General features: G+C 38.2%; 2 protein-coding genes across 3 annotated transcripts; both read left to right on the forward strand.

Annotated features, from left to right (window-relative positions):
• Positions 1-2490: 2490 nt before the first annotated feature.
• LOC110776214 (uncharacterized) lies at positions 2491-7354 on the forward strand. 2 transcript variants are annotated; one of them, XM_056831541.1, is made up of 4 exons: positions 2491-3148; positions 3237-4320; positions 5683-5981; positions 6750-7354. In XM_056831541.1, exons 1-4 carry the CDS (start codon positions 2766-2768, stop codon positions 6787-6789), a joined length of 1806 nt encoding a protein of 601 aa, XP_056687519.1. In that variant the 5' UTR covers positions 2491-2765; the 3' UTR covers positions 6790-7354. The 2 variants fall into 2 exon arrangements, with proteins under 2 accessions (XP_056687519.1, XP_021836459.1); XM_021980767.2 differs by lacking the exon at positions 6750-7354 and adding an exon at positions 6528-6735 and having other exon boundaries at positions 2492-3148.
• A 1160-nt stretch (positions 7355-8514) lies between these two features.
• Positions 8515-14644, forward strand: LOC110776212 (ubiquitin-activating enzyme E1 1). The gene is made up of 7 exons (XM_021980765.2): positions 8515-8903; positions 9192-9520; positions 10512-10729; positions 11087-11881; positions 11966-12834; positions 12911-13343; positions 13671-14644. The coding sequence occupies exons 2-7, from the start codon at positions 9205-9207 to the stop codon at positions 14265-14267; spliced, it is 3228 nt and encodes a 1075-aa protein (XP_021836457.1). The 5' UTR covers positions 8515-8903; positions 9192-9204; the 3' UTR covers positions 14268-14644.
• The last annotated feature ends 527 nt before the right edge of the window (positions 14645-15171 follow it).

The following is a 15171-nucleotide window of genomic DNA, read 5'->3' on the forward strand; positions in this document are numbered from 1 at the left end:
ATAAGTTAATAATTCAGTGAGATTAAGTGAGCTGAATGCCTGACTAGAGGCCGCTTCAGTTCAAGTGGAATTAATTATATTAATCCACAGCTTACTCTTGACTGAACCCGTAGGGTCACACAAATAGTACGTAAACGGATCAAGTATTTAATGGCATTAAATACTCCATCTATGGATATTCGGAATCGACGGATCTTGGTTTCAGTGGGAGCTGAGATCGTCACAGGCAAGAAATGAATACTCCGGAAACGATGATATTGCCGGAAACGGAAATATGGATCGTATCGGAAATATAAATATTATCCAAGTCGTAGATGTTGCCGGAAACGGAAACATAGTACGTATCGAAAAATATTATCGGAAATGAAAATATTGCCGGAATCGGAAATATTGCCGGAAACGGAAATATTGTCAGAATCGGAAATATTATCGGAATCGGAAAATAATTCCGGAAACGGAAATATTAAATATTTGTTCGAAACGGAAATTAATTCCGGAATCAAAAATATTAAATATTGTTCGTATCGGAAATAAATTCCGGAATCGGGAATTTAATCGGAAGCGTATCGTACGAATTAGCATCGGACGAGGCCTGCCAGACGAAGGCCCAGCACGAAGCCGGGCCATCGCCCAGCAAGCCAAGCGCGCCACACGAACAGCCAAGGCCACGCCAGGCCCAGCGCAAGGCCAGGCCCAGCAGGCCGTGGCAGCGCGCGCAGCTGCGAGCAGTGGGTTGCGAGCATTGCTGCTGCTCGCGTGGGCTTGTAGCTCGCATGGGCCGAGCGGCCGTGTGGGCTGTGCGCGGGCATGGCCTGCACGCTTGCGGGTCATGCTCGTGTAGAGTTTGTGTTCACATACGAAACCTAAAGAGTATAGGATTTGTTTAATGATTAAATTCCTAATCCTAAAAGATAAATTAATTAAATAAGAATTCTACTAGGATTCTAATTTAATTAATTCGTATCCTAGTAGGATTCGATTACTTATTCCATGGGCTATAAATATGAGTTAAGGGCTCATAATTTATATCGAGTATTCAAGTATTCAAAGTGATTTTGAGAGCAAAATTCAGTCACATAATTGCCTGCAAATAGCCGAAAATTCCAAGTACCTTAAGGGCGATTCTAGTTGATCAAGCTTAAGGCGGATCCGGACGTGCTGTCGACTATCTACGGAGGGACGACACTTGGAGTCCTAAAGACTTGTTCTTGTTCGGTTCGGGCGCAGCTAGGGAGGGCACGCAACAAAGTGTATGCATCTAAACTATGCTAAATGATTATGTGTAAATAATATGCTTTCCTGGCTTTATGGTTTTTCCGCATGATTTATGTTTTGTCATATGAATCATAACCTAACATACCCGATTTTCTTTGGTATTAGAATTTGAAATCTACGATTTTCTTTCGGTAATACTTCTTATCCTTCTAAAAAAAAAAAAATAGTAAAACATGTTCAAGCCTTTATAAGTGTTATGATTAAGCAACAAATTTTAAAGGACCGCTCTATCATTGTCTGATTTTTGGTTGTTTGAGTCGAAAGAGCTCGTATGTTTGAGATTTTTTCACAAGTTGTTTATAGAACCACTCGACTCTATAACTCACTAACATCCCAAAAACAAACAAATGAAATGTGCATATACTTAATTTCATGGGGTCTATACGTTAGCATGCATTGTTCAAAACATACACGCGCAATATTAGATGTATCAATCTCATGTCAAACAACCAGCCATAAAATAAGTGAGAAATTATCTTAACGTGATGATGCTCTGTAAATCAGTGATCCGTACAAGGTCCCGCTACTGCCCACAAATTAGAAGGTGCACCCGGTTGTATGTAGTTCTACGTGCAACCGGGTTAAAATCACATTTTTACGGTTTAAAAGCACATTTTTCCGATTTAAAAGTACATTTTGCAGTTTAAAAGCACAATTTTACAATGTAAAAGCACATTTTACAGTTTAAAAGCACATACATTTTTTTCCAAAAAAAATCTTTTTATTTTAGCAAATTCATTAGAATTTAACAATATATTATTTTAAAAAGGATTTTTTTTTTGTTGTTGTAAACGTGATTTTAATCAATAAGTATGTATTTTTAAATAATAAAAATGTGCTTTTTGAATGATAAAAAATACAAAATAACCCGATTACATATAAAGCTACATACAACCGGATATACCTTCTACCAATTGGTTACTACCCCTCCTCATGATACTCTATACCGCTATACGTTATCACGCATTGTTTAAAATATACACGCGCAATATTAGATGTATCAATTTCATGTCAAACAACCAGACATCAAATAAGTGAGAAATTATCTTAACGTGATGATGCTATGTAAATCAGTGATCCGTACAAGGTCCCGCTACTAACCTTCCTCATGATACTCAACACAAGTGAAATAAAGCAAATACTGAAATACTCCGTAACAACTTAACAAGGGTCCCGGATCCCATCACCATCCCATAAATACTATCGTCATGAATAAATCCACCATTTCCATCACATTATTCAGAATATTCACCATCCTCCTTCTCACTTCTCTATTTAACTACACTATAATCCTGAACTTAAAAAATAATAAAAATTGAAGGAAACAAAACTCACACTCTCTCTCCACTCCTGCTATTCTTCCCACTGTCTGAGGATTTGAAGCTCAACAAAAAAAAAAACAGACGTTGAAGATCAAATATTGCTCTACTAAGAGAAGCTAAACCCCTCTGAAAAACCCGGTGACATTTTCCGGCTAGAGGAGTTAGAAAATGGCGGCGGCATTGGAGTGCTGGTCGGGTAGAACCAGCACAGAGGAGGATACAGTAGAGCAAGTCTTAATGAGGTCCCACGACAGATCGGAGGGCTCTCCAGAAGCTTCTACGGCGGCGAAAGACTCTTCCTCGGCGTCGTCGTCGGCGATGCAGAAGCGATTCCAGCGACTGAGTCGGAATGTATCCGAAGCGATCGCCTCCTTAAAGAACTCACTGAATCTTGACTCGCCTCGTGACCCGCCTCCCTCCAAAATCGACGGTCACCGTAAGATTGTTTGGGGCAGCGTTGTTCGTAGTCTAACTCAGCTTTACCCGGGCAGCCAACTGCCCGAGAAACTCGTCTCCAATATTCGCAAACACTACGATTCTATGCCGTTGAGGTAATTTCTGTCCCATTTTTATGATTAGTTTCAATTTTTTTTAGTAGAATATAGAAAATGATTAAAATAATTGGGGTGATTAAAACAGTTATGCGCAAGCGGGGTTTGATATGAAGGATGTATTTGTTCATATACGATTGATTGAACAAGCATGTGCTGAGGATCAACCTGCTGTTTTAATTCAAGAAATTTCTGAGAATGAAGTTCAGGGAGTTGTTTATAAGATTACATTTGCTTGCAATTCATCGATCTCGTGGCCGGCGGTTTCCGGGGCGTTAGAAAACGGGTCAATGTGTTGTAAGAAGATACAGATCTTTGAGAGGAAAAGTTCTACTCTAGGAATCCTTCATATTTTAGTGCAAAGTGGGCAGGAAAAGTGTTTTAAGATTCGTATAGAGAATGCGTTGAAATCGGCTTCTAAGAAACCAAAAATTAGTAATAGGAAGCTCCCGTTTGGGCTTTGTGGGTGTCAGGAGGAGAATGGGAGAGGGAGGGATTTTGGGGAGATAGAGGAGGAGGAGTTTGGGGATCAGAATTATAGGAACAGTGTTGAGCGTTCGAGTGAGAAGATTGAACTTTCGATGCCTTTGTCGACTTCTTCGATTGTGGTATCTGTTGATGAATGGCAGACTGTGAGGGCAGGTGGAGATGAGATTGGGAAATGGTTGTTGAGTTCTGAGAGTGTTGAGTTTGGTGATCAGATAGGACCGAGTTCTTTTAAGGGGGTTTACAAGGGTAAGAGGGTTGCTATTGAAAAACTAAAAGGGTGTGATAAGGGGAATATCTATGACTTTGTGCTCCGGAAAGATTTATTAGAGCTTATGACTTGCGGGCATAAGAACGTAGTGCCGTTTTATGGTGTATGTGTAGACGAGATTCATGGGCTTTGTGTTGTTACTAGATTCATGGAAGGGGGGTCGGTACATGACTTGATGTTGAAGCACAAGAAGCTTCAAATTAAGGATGTGATGAGGATTGCTATAGATGTTACAGAGGGTATGAAGTTTATGAATGATCATGGTGTTGCATACCGAGACTTGAACACTCAAAGAATCTTATTGGACCGCCAGGGAAATGCTTATTTAGGGGATGTGGGAATAGTCACTGCGTGCAAGAGCATTGGTGAGGCAATGGAATACGAGACTGATGGTTACCGGTGGCTTGCTCCTGAGGTATATTCCCATTATCCGCTTATGTTATTATATGTTTTAGCTTTGCTAACTTATGTGTATTACTCCAGCTTATCACTCTGTTAATATGTGCTTGCTATTGCAACAACTTAACAAAGGTCATAAATAGTTGGTGGCATTTTCTCCATTGGAAACAAGAAGTCAGTGTCATACATGAATGCTGATACCAACCACTTCTTGTGACCATAACTGTTATTGATTCCTTTTTATAGTAATTAAGAATATGAATTGGTGACATTTTGTTGTAAAGGTTTGTAAGGAAGCATGACAAATTGACAAGTCATTTTGTTTTTGGTGACTTTACCAGATGATTTGTGAATTTAGTTCATCATCACTCTGTACTTTTACTCATAGTAAATGATCAAATCAATGAAAGCTCCATGTGATATACTTTCCCTCAATTCCACTATTTATTAGAAACTCAGCCACTTAATTTGTGTCCATGATAATTGTGGGTATTGCGTACTGAACATAATTACTGATTTCTTGGATCCTTTGGTATTTATGCACTCGATATATTCTGAATATTGTTGTGCCACCTCAATGCCTGGTAATGGATGAAAATTTGAGAGTTTGATTATCCTGCCTTCAGTAATTATGCATTTGGATAAATTTTCTTGAATCTATTACGCCATTTCAGCCACCAGCTATGAATGAAATTATGAGTGCTATTCTAGTTTTTTTTATTAAAGGTTGTTCACCTGGGAGCTTTTTTTATTCCAATCTTTTTTCGGGAATTTATTGAATTTTTATTTTGTTTACTGTATGTCTACTAAAGGGTTTAAACGTGTGAATGAGTAGTGGATTTGATTCATTGAGTCATTGTAACTTTGTAAGTAGTATCTGTCATTTTTTTTTGTCAAAGGAAGCCTTTATTTCTCTTCAAGTTCAAACATCATTATGATTTGAGCATGCACAACATGTCTCCATAATTAGTTCTGCATTATAGTGCTTAATTACTTGTTTACCTTTATCTGTCTAGGTAAAACACAATTTTCTTAGTGTAATAGTGCAGTAGCACCACTTTTCTCTAGTTTGGTGGTTGATGAAAAAGATCTAACTCCCATTTTTTATTAAATTATATTTAACAGCTTAGATGGATCCTAGATCTTTTTTTTTCCCGGGGGTGGGGGGTGGTAGCCCTGTGGAGATAAGGGGTGGTGCACTGGTGCTACAAATACAATGACTACTAAATCTATCTACCACAAGTCCTACAACCATCTGTTTTTGGTAGTTATAAATAAAAATTGACTGATTTTTCATGCTTATTTGGGAATTCTTGAATTCGTTAAACTTTTTGGTAGTTTATGACTCTAACTTGGTTGTTTGTGTGCATTTGTCAAGATCATTGCAGCTGATCCGGAAAGTGTAAGCGAGACGTGGATGAGTAATGTATACAGTTTCGGAATGATAGTTTGGGAAATGGTGACCGGTGAGGCTGCCTACTCTGCATACTCACCTGTCCAGGCAGCTGTTGGAATTGCTGCTTGTGGTCTTAGACCTGAGATCCCTAAAGACTGCCCTCAAGTCTTGAAATCTCTCATGATTAACTGCTGGAATAATTGCCCATCAAAGCGGCCTCAATTTTCTGAAATACTCTCTGTATTACTACGGCCTAACAACAATAGTACCTTAAACAACAGGTGAACGTACAATATACCAATATTTTTGTTCCTATATCTAGTTTGCAGATTTTCATGTAAAAAAGTGCTTGCTTTGCCTAGTTTACATGACTTACATCCCCTCATGGATGTAATGCAAGTTTGTATTTCTCAATGGTGAATGAAAATTATAGTTTTGCTCTTGCCAGTCCTCTTTATTATTGTTCGCCATCAGTGAAATATGGACATAGGTTTCTTGTGGATAGCATCGTCTTTACTTGTGTTCCACATATAAGTTAAAACGTGATGTTGAGATATCTTTATTTGTGCCTATTGTTGATGGTTGCTGATTCTGCTTTTGTCATACATCCTATAAGATATATGGGAGTTTATGAGTAGAAGAAAAGGAGGAACAATGTTACCTTGATGACCCTGCATGTTTGGGGATGATAAACATGACTTTTGGGTTTGATTCCCTTTTATGTTTGTTTTGTGGCAAACTCAAGGGTCCCAGAGAACTTATCTTGTTTAATGTAATTAGATTATTTTCTTAAACTCTTGGGTTGATTGGGTCCTTTTTGCCTTTAGGTTGATACCCAGTCTCTCCTGAGGTAAACCAGGAAGGTAGGTTGGTGGAGTTTCTTTGTCTTTGGACCATTTCCGAGTCCCACTATCACGACATGCTTGATTAGAACTAGGGCAGTATGTTTGTTACGAAGTATTACTTTACTTTGTTAGGCAGACCGTATAGTGGTGCTTAATTCACTAAATTTACATTGCAAAATGAACCTTTTTTCCTGTTTTGTCCAGTTTTGATACTCTCCAGGCTATGTTTGGCTGTTTAACTTAACCTGCTCAGTTGCTGTATGATTGAACAGTTGAACTCTCCCTCACCCAGAGTACCAGGTGATTATGTTAGTGTGATTATAGCTAGAGTTGTGTATCATTGTATATGACTGAAACCTTGCGTTACAGTCTTGGTTTTTATCAGATTGCCATCCTCTTTTGCGTATTAATTGTATCATCATGTATTCATGTTTGATTCTTAGAAATATACATGTTAAATTAGCATTTTAATTAGCATCGGAGTTAAGGAACACATGGAAATTAGCATTTTAATTAGCATCGGAGTTGCCGAACACATGGAAGATTTTAGTTCAACGATGAACGATGGATATGTCTGCGGTAATTTTGCTGCCTAATCCACACTGGCACGTTATAATCTGCACAAAAATAGGAGGAAATGTTGCCAAGTGTTATGAGATATTGGACGGTGCATGATGAATGTCCTGCAAACTAATAGTAGTTACCCATGTTTGACAATACATATTGTATCATTGTAGTAAATAGTCAAATTTGTCGTACTATAATAGTAACAAGTTTTCCCTATAAATACTTATCTTCATATTGTAATTTATCTACACAACCAATACGAGTAATACATCTGAGTTTTGCAAACTTCTTATATGTTAGTATTATATGTTAGTAAAACTGTAGGTTTCTTTATATTACCTGAAAACACTAAGCATTTTTTCAACAAAAAAAACTAGAGAGTAGTATTCTGATGTTGTCCTAAGAAAAGTATTATGATGTTGCCCGGTTGCCCCCGAGCTATTTCACCACAACAACTACTCTTGTTAGGGAGGGAGTATTAATGTATTATCTTTATGCATGAAATCGGGATTGGATCCTTTCAGCAAATTAGTTTTTCTTTGTTATTAGATATGTTTCTGGTGTTGAAAATTGAGGCCATGGGTCTGAGTAACAAAAAACAACTGGGGGTGTTTTGTGCAAAATTAATCAACCACCGTCTCACACGAGAAAAGCCATTGCCATTGAGATATTCCACCTAGATTAGGTCCCATGCATGCACGAATATACGAAAAGTATTTGACCAATTTTTTATAATCTGTAATATATTCAACTGAAATATTTCTCTCCCTAAAGTTGTTGCATAACTAATAAATCTTGAACATAATTAATAATCTAATACGAAGTATTCAATTTTGTCCTAATACATATTAGTGTTTTACATGTTTGATACGGTAATCTGACCAAAATATTCGATATATTAATATGCAGATTTCAAAATATTCGATGTACTAATAATGCTAACTTGACAAAAAATATTGAGTAAATATATCTTGCATTGTTAATACCGTATAACGATTTGAGTAAATTATTACCAAAATCATTTTTAGCAAATTTTTATTATTGTGTGGCATATATTATTTCCACGGTCTATATTTTCCCAATACATAAATCGTTAATTAAAAAAAGGAAGAAACTTAAAATATATTTTTTTTTTTTAAGAAGAAAAACATTAAACATTTAAAAGTAAATTTTCCCAATATAAAGGAATTATTCTCTTATACAAGTACGTACACTCCCTAAAAAAAAAGTACGTACTGTACAACAAATAGAATAATTAGGAAATTATTATTCACTAGAAGCCATTTCATGATTGCAAATTAAATATTCCGCTATGTAATCTGGGCCTTGTTCAATGCAAACACGGCCCAATACCCAATAGATTTCATTTTATTGCCAGGAGAGGACATGCCAAGAAAAAAAGAAGAAAGAGAAGCGAAAACGACGACGCTCTGGAAATAATCTGGAAAGCTTGACTTTATCCAGGAAGCACTGTCGTCTCGCATCTTCGTACCAAACACGCTTCGTTTTTAGCTCTCCTCATTTTTGTTGTTGCAGGAGAGAGAAAAAATGGCTTTGGCCTTCAGTCAATGGGTGGTGCATTTGTCACTTATCACTCTAAAACCCTAATTATGGTAATGTCCATTTTACCCCTTTCCCATTAATACATTCTCCCACTCTTCTTCTTACAAAGTTACAAACTACTCGAGCTACAACAAAATACCAAAACAACAAAAAGAAGCAACAAACCGCTTTCTCTCTCCTTTAACTTTCGATTCGATTCTTCCTTCGCCGGCATTCTCAGTGATACAGGTATGTTCTTCGCTTTCGCTTTATCATTTCGTATAATTCGATCTTTCAATTGCTTCATTTGTGTTATTTCGAATCGAATCAATATTGATTGTTAAACTGTTGAGAAATCTTCAGAAATGAAGTGTTTTAGGTGTAATTTATGGTTAGGATTTCTGATTGAAGCACCGATCATTGTTTTTGTTGGAAGTTGTTTGACTAGTGTTGATTCGTCATATCTGACGTTATTATTTGAATTAATTTTGTTTTGTTGACTTTTCCGATGGTGCGTGGTCGTGGATTTTTGACCAGTTGTTTGCACTATATGCTTCCAAGGAAGAGAGCGGCTGTTGAAGGTGAGGTAGTTGACGACACAACAACTTCTTCGTCGGCTTTTAAGAAATCTCGCATCGGAGGATCCGGTTCGGCATCCAATCACTCGAATTCCGGCGATAAGCTTACGGTTGGGAATAGCGGCAGCGAAGTTACGATCACCATGGCCATGGAAGATGGTAATCCGCAGGACATTGATGAGGATCTTCATAGTAGGCAGCTGGCTGTGTATGGACGTGAGACTATGAGACGCCTTTTTGCTTCCAATGTTCTCGTGTCTGGGATGCAAGGTCTTGGAGCGGAAATCGGTACGTCTTAATTGTTGCCATTTCATCACCATTTTGATGTTTATGTTAGATTGATTGTTTAAGTGTGTTGTTAATTGTTTGATCTCGCAGCTAATGGTTGTATTTAAATCATTTTAGCTCTTGATCATTGATTCATTTTTCCCGCCCGAGACTTCAATTAGTCACTTTAAATTACATTATGGAGCTGTATTGAAAAATTATTGAGCTAGACAAGGTTAGGGATTAGGAAAAATAATTAGGTTGTCTTTTGTCTTGCATCAATAAGAAGATGCTGCATGTTTCTAAATTGTAATTTATTCTGGTCCTAGTATTGAAGTTTGAAATGATTATCTGTTAAGGTTTCCTGTAGCTCTTTAATTACAAGTAATTAGTATAAGCTGTATTACTGTATTAGATTCTTGATGTTCATTTTCCGTTTATGCTTGATGGCTAAATCCTATTTTCATCTCTTTAGCGTCTGTAATTAGATCTGATTCTGCGATGTTTAGTACACTGTGCTGTTTGTCTTTGTGAAAAATTGAAAATGATCTCAATTTTATAGGATTTTGAACAGTTATGTGTAATCAGTTTGTAAGTAGAAATGTTAAAAGGTTTCGAACTCCTACATTTTCAAGTTACCCTACACAGGAGAGCAGCTTTTTTTAAAGCTTTTTGTGGATTTACTGCTTCCTTCCGTGGCTGTTCCAGGTGCTTCTCCCTGGGACCTTAAAAATGTTCAGACAGATAACGTTGTGGTATTAGCTCTAAGTGCTATCTTTTAGTTGTTTAACAGAGTTTATCTGCCTTTATTATTCCAAATTAGGATACCTTTTGGTCGGTTCTTCTGATTCTTGCTTTAGATTAAGCAGCTGCAGGAGTAGAACACTATAAGGATGCAAATGTCAATGTATTACTATATGTTATTATCATCCATAAACTGAAGATCTAGGAGGTCATAGACTTCCTGTATCTTGTGTTTGATCTTTATGTCCTTTTATGTTTTAACTTTCAGCAAAGAATCTTGTCCTTGCTGGTGTCAAGTCTGTCACCCTGCATGATGAAGGAACGGTGGATATATGGGATTTATCCAGCAATTTTGTATTCTCAGAAGACGATGTTGGAAAAAACAGAGCACTTGCTAGTGTGCAAAAGTTGCAAGAACTGAATAATGCAGTGCTTGTTTCGGCTTTGACAACTGCACTGAGAAAGGAACAACTTTCCGACTTTCAGGTACTGTCTGAGTGTCTTCCCCTGTGTTGACCTCCTTTATATTGAACTGCTGCTGAGAATAAAAGACATTAATGATATATTTTCTATTGATGTAATGTGGAAATGAAATTTGCTACTAAGGGGTGTGCTTTACAGCTTTAATTGACATGATCTTGATCATATAAGCACTCGTGAGCTCTAGACTGGAAATGTGGACTTCTATCAGATACGTCACTTGATAAAAGTCCCTTGTCCGTTGATGTTCTTTGTCTGTGACATCTGTGTTAGGCGTCTGTACAGCTCTAAGCAAACTATCTATGGTCATCTTACCGTAATATAATGACTGAATGGCCTTAATCTGTTTTTCTGTTTTGATAGGCTGTTGTATTTACTGATATCAGTTTGGACAAAGCTAGCGAGTTCAATGATTACTGCCACAGTCATCAGCCTTCCATTGCTTTCATTAAAGCTGAAGTCAGGGGCCTTTTTGGCAGTGTGTTTTGCGACTTTGGGCCTGAGTTTACTGTTGTTGATGTGGATGGTGAGGAACCACACACCGGTATCATTGCTTCAATCAGCAATGACAACCCTGCACTTGTATCATGTGTGGACGATGAAAGACTAGAGTTTCAGGATGGTGATCTTGTTGTGTTCTCAGAAGTTAAAGGGATGCCAGAATTAAGTGACGGAAAGCCAAGGAAGATTAAATGTGCTAGGCCCTATTCATTCTCTCTTGAGGAGGACACCACAAATTATGGTGTTTACCAAAAAGGTGGGATTGTGACACAAGTCAAACAATCAAAGGTTCTGCATTTTAAGCCTTTGAGAGAAGCACTTAGTGATCCTGGTGACTTTCTCTTGAGTGATTTTTCAAAATTTGACCGCCCACCTTTGCTGCATTTGGCATTCCAAGCATTAGACAAGTTTGTGTGTGAGCTAGGACGTTTTCCAAGTCCTGGTTCTGAAGAAGATGCACAGAAGTTGATATCCGTGGCTAATAAAATGAATGAGGGATTAGGTGATGGCAGGCTAGAAGACATCAACCCTAAACTCCTGCGCCACTTTGCTTTTGGGGCTAGGGCTGTACTGAACCCTATGGCTGCTATGTTTGGTGGCATTGTTGGACAGGAAGTTATGAAAGCTTGCTCTGGAAAGTTCCATCCACTTTTTCAGGTTTTTACTGTCCCAATCTTTCTTTGCTACTTTGTAAATTATATTTTTTGATTTATGTAAATTTTAAAATATTTTTGTTTGTAGTTCTTCTATTTTGATTCAGTCGAGTCACTTCCCACTGAGCCCCTGGAACCTTCTGATTTTGCTCCAAGAAATAGTCGCTATGATGGTCAAATTTCGGTTTTTGGATGGAAACTCCAGAAGAAGCTAGAAGATGCTAAAATATTCGTTGTTGGATCTGGTGCTCTCGGGTGTGAGTTCTTGAAGAATTTGGCTTTGATGGGAGTTTCTTGCGGTAGCCAAGGGAAGCTAACAGTTACTGATGATGATGTGATTGAGAAAAGCAATCTCAGTAGGCAGTTTTTGTTCCGTGATTGGAACATTGGACAGGCCAAGTCCACTGTTGCTGCTGCTGCTGCCACATCAATCAATCCACAGTTCCATGTTGAAGCCTTGCAGAATCGTGTTGGCTCTGAAACTGAAAATGTGTTTGATGACACGTTTTGGGAAAATCTAAGCGTTGTAGTCAATGCACTGGACAATGTGAATGCCAGGCTGTATGTTGATCAGCGATGCTTGTATTTCCAGAAGCCACTCCTTGAATCGGGTACTTTGGGTGCCAAATGCAATACACAGATGGTGATTCCTCATCTTACTGAAAATTATGGGGCTTCACGAGATCCGCCTGAGAAGCAGGCACCTATGTGCACCGTGCACTCATTTCCCCACAACATTGACCATTGTCTGACCTGGGCCCGCTCTGAATTTGAGGGTTTACTTGAGAAAACTCCAGCTGAAGTGAATGCATATCTTTCAAATCCTAGTGAGTACACTTCATCTATGAGGAATGCTGGGGATGCTCAGGCAAGGGATACTTTGGAACGTGTTCTTGAATGCCTGGAAAGGGAAAGATGCAAGACTTTTGAGGATTGTGTGGCTTGGGCTAGGCTTAAGTATGTATCACTCACTGATAACTTGCTGTCAGCTACTTTTCTCCCATCATATCTAACTTGTTTTTTCTGTAAACAGGTTTGAAGACTACTATGCCAACCGTGTGAAGCAACTGACATATACCTTCCCTGAAGATGCAGGAACCAGTACTGGAGCTCCATTCTGGTCTGCCCCAAAGAGATTTCCTCGTCCCCTGCAATTATCCTCTTCTGATCCTTCACATCTTCATTATATCATGTCTGCATCAATATTACGAGCTGAAACATTTGGGATCCCTATTCCTGATTGGGCTACACATCCTAAGAAGTTGGCCGAGGCTGTTGATAAAGTTATGGTCCCCGAGTTTCAGCCTAAAAAAGATGCTAAGATTGTGACTGATGATAAGGCCACCAGTCTTTCCTCTTCATCTATAGACGATGGAGATGTCATCGATGAACTTATCAGTAAGTTGGAGCACACCCGTCACGATTTATTGCCAGATTTCAGGATGAAGCCAATCCAGTTTGAGAAGGTATTTTTTTCATCTAATGAACGTTTGACTGTTTGATGAATTGTAGTTTAAAGTTCTAAGCTATGACGAGTCAACGAAGTGAGATTATTTTCCATACTCCCACCTCATTCTCTAGAATCCTATATGAAATCCAATAGCAGTGAACAAAGTATAACTTAGATTAACACAAGGAGGAAGATGTGCCTTCCTTTGATCTTATCTGGCTGTTTTCTTCTCCTGGTTAAAGAGAGGCATAGAGTATGAAAATTTATTAGCTTCGTCCATAACTCCTGACTTGACTTGAAGACTGTAAATGAAACTTACATTTGTTTCCCAACACCAATGCAGGATGATGATACGAACTACCATATGGACCTGATAGCTGCTCTAGCAAATATGAGGGCAAGAAACTACAGCATTCCTGAAGTGGACAAATTGAAGGCCAAGTTTATTGCCGGGAGGATTATTCCTGCAATTGCAACCTCAACTGCTATGGCCACTGGTTTGGTGTGCCTGGAGCTGTACAAGGCTTTGGATGGAGGGCATAAGACAGAGGACTACCGAAATACATTTGCTAATCTGGCACTGCCTCTCTTTTCAATAGCTGAACCAGTCCCACCAAAGGTGTTCAAGCACCGTGACATGAGCTGGACTGTTTGGGACCGATGGGTCTTGAAGGGCAACCCTACCCTCAAGGAACTTATACAGTGGCTTAAGAACAAGGGTCTGAACGCTTACAGCATTTCTTGTGGAAGTTGCTTGCTTTTCAATAGCATGTTCCCTCGCCATAAAGAAAGGATGGACAAGAAGGTTGTGGATCTTGCCACAGAAGTTGCAAAGATAGAAATTCCTTCTTATCGCCGCCACTTGGATGTTGTCGTAGCATGTGAGGATGATGATGACAATGATGTTGACATCCCTTTGGTCTCTGTCTACTTCAGATAAGCTTTGATATGATTACAAATATTGACTTCCCCATCATCAATGTATACTTCCCAGAGGCTATAATCTTTGCTTTGTACCTCGTGCCCTGTAATCTGTATGAGGTTTTGAGCACAATTCTTGATTTGGAGAGGAGAGGAGAGTTTCTTCTGTAGTGTGTATGTACGGATATTTGTTCATGCACATCCACATGTTATATAGACCCTAACTTCAGTTACAGGAATTTATGAGCATCCTTTCTGAATTGCCATTGTTTGTGCATAATGTTCAGGCAAAGGCTTCATAAGACCAAAGTAGTATTTTACTTGATTTAGGGTCACTTCTCTTTTATGGAATCTCAATGTCTTGCAATAAAGAGAGTGGTATGGTCTCATTCAAGACGACTGGTAATGTTTTTCTTGGAGGTTGTTTCTTAGTGAATGAGTAACACGAGCTAGTTGTCTGATCAAAACGATACTAAGATCATCGCAGTCATGATTTGTTTAACGTGAAAGTGGATTGAAGCAATTTGCACTAGAATGAACTAATAACATCTACTTCCTCGATTTCTTTATAGTTGTAACACTTTGTTTTTTCCACTATTTATGTGTTCTACTTTATATACTCCGTATTTTCTATCATCTATAATTAAAAGAAAAACATATTCGTGTTGGATCTTGTTAGATTCCTCTTAATATATCGCGTATATATTCTGAATATCAATTTTTATAATTTTTACTTATCAATAATTAAAAATATTAATTGTTCAAGTTATACATTGGCAAACGTGAAAAGCAAAGTGTTGCTACTTGTGAATAAATGAAAAGGGGTAAAGTATATCTTTGAGCTGGCAAGGTTCAATTGTTGAAAATGGTGGAAAACAAAAATAAGCAGCAAGGGCAATTTCCTAACTAAGAACACTTCAAAT

Source organism: Spinacia oleracea, chromosome 6 (assembly GCF_020520425.1).
Source record: "Spinacia oleracea cultivar Varoflay chromosome 6, BTI_SOV_V1, whole genome shotgun sequence".
NCBI lineage: Eukaryota > Viridiplantae > Streptophyta > Magnoliopsida > Caryophyllales > Amaranthaceae > Spinacia > Spinacia oleracea.

Bases quoted from the DNA above. Each gene is read 5' to 3' on its own strand.
- LOC110776214 (XM_056831541.1), top strand. From the start codon at position 2,766: ATGGCGGCGGCATTGGAGTGCTGGTCGGGTAGAACCAGCACAGAGGAG. The intron at 4,321-5,682 runs GTATATTCCCAT...GCATTTGTCAAG, and splicing joins ACCGGTGGCTTGCTCCTGAG to ATCATTGCAGCTGATCCGGA. The intron at 5,982-6,749 runs GTGAACGTACAA...TGTTTTGTCCAG, and splicing joins AATAGTACCTTAAACAACAG to TTTTGATACTCTCCAGGCTA.
- LOC110776212 (XM_021980765.2), top strand. From the start codon at position 9,205: ATGCTTCCAAGGAAGAGAGCGGCTGTTGAAGGTGAGGTAGTTGACGAC. The intron at 10,730-11,086 runs GTACTGTCTGAG...CTGTTTTGATAG, and splicing joins AACAACTTTCCGACTTTCAG to GCTGTTGTATTTACTGATAT. The intron at 13,344-13,670 runs GTATTTTTTTCA...ACACCAATGCAG, and splicing joins AGCCAATCCAGTTTGAGAAG to GATGATGATACGAACTACCA.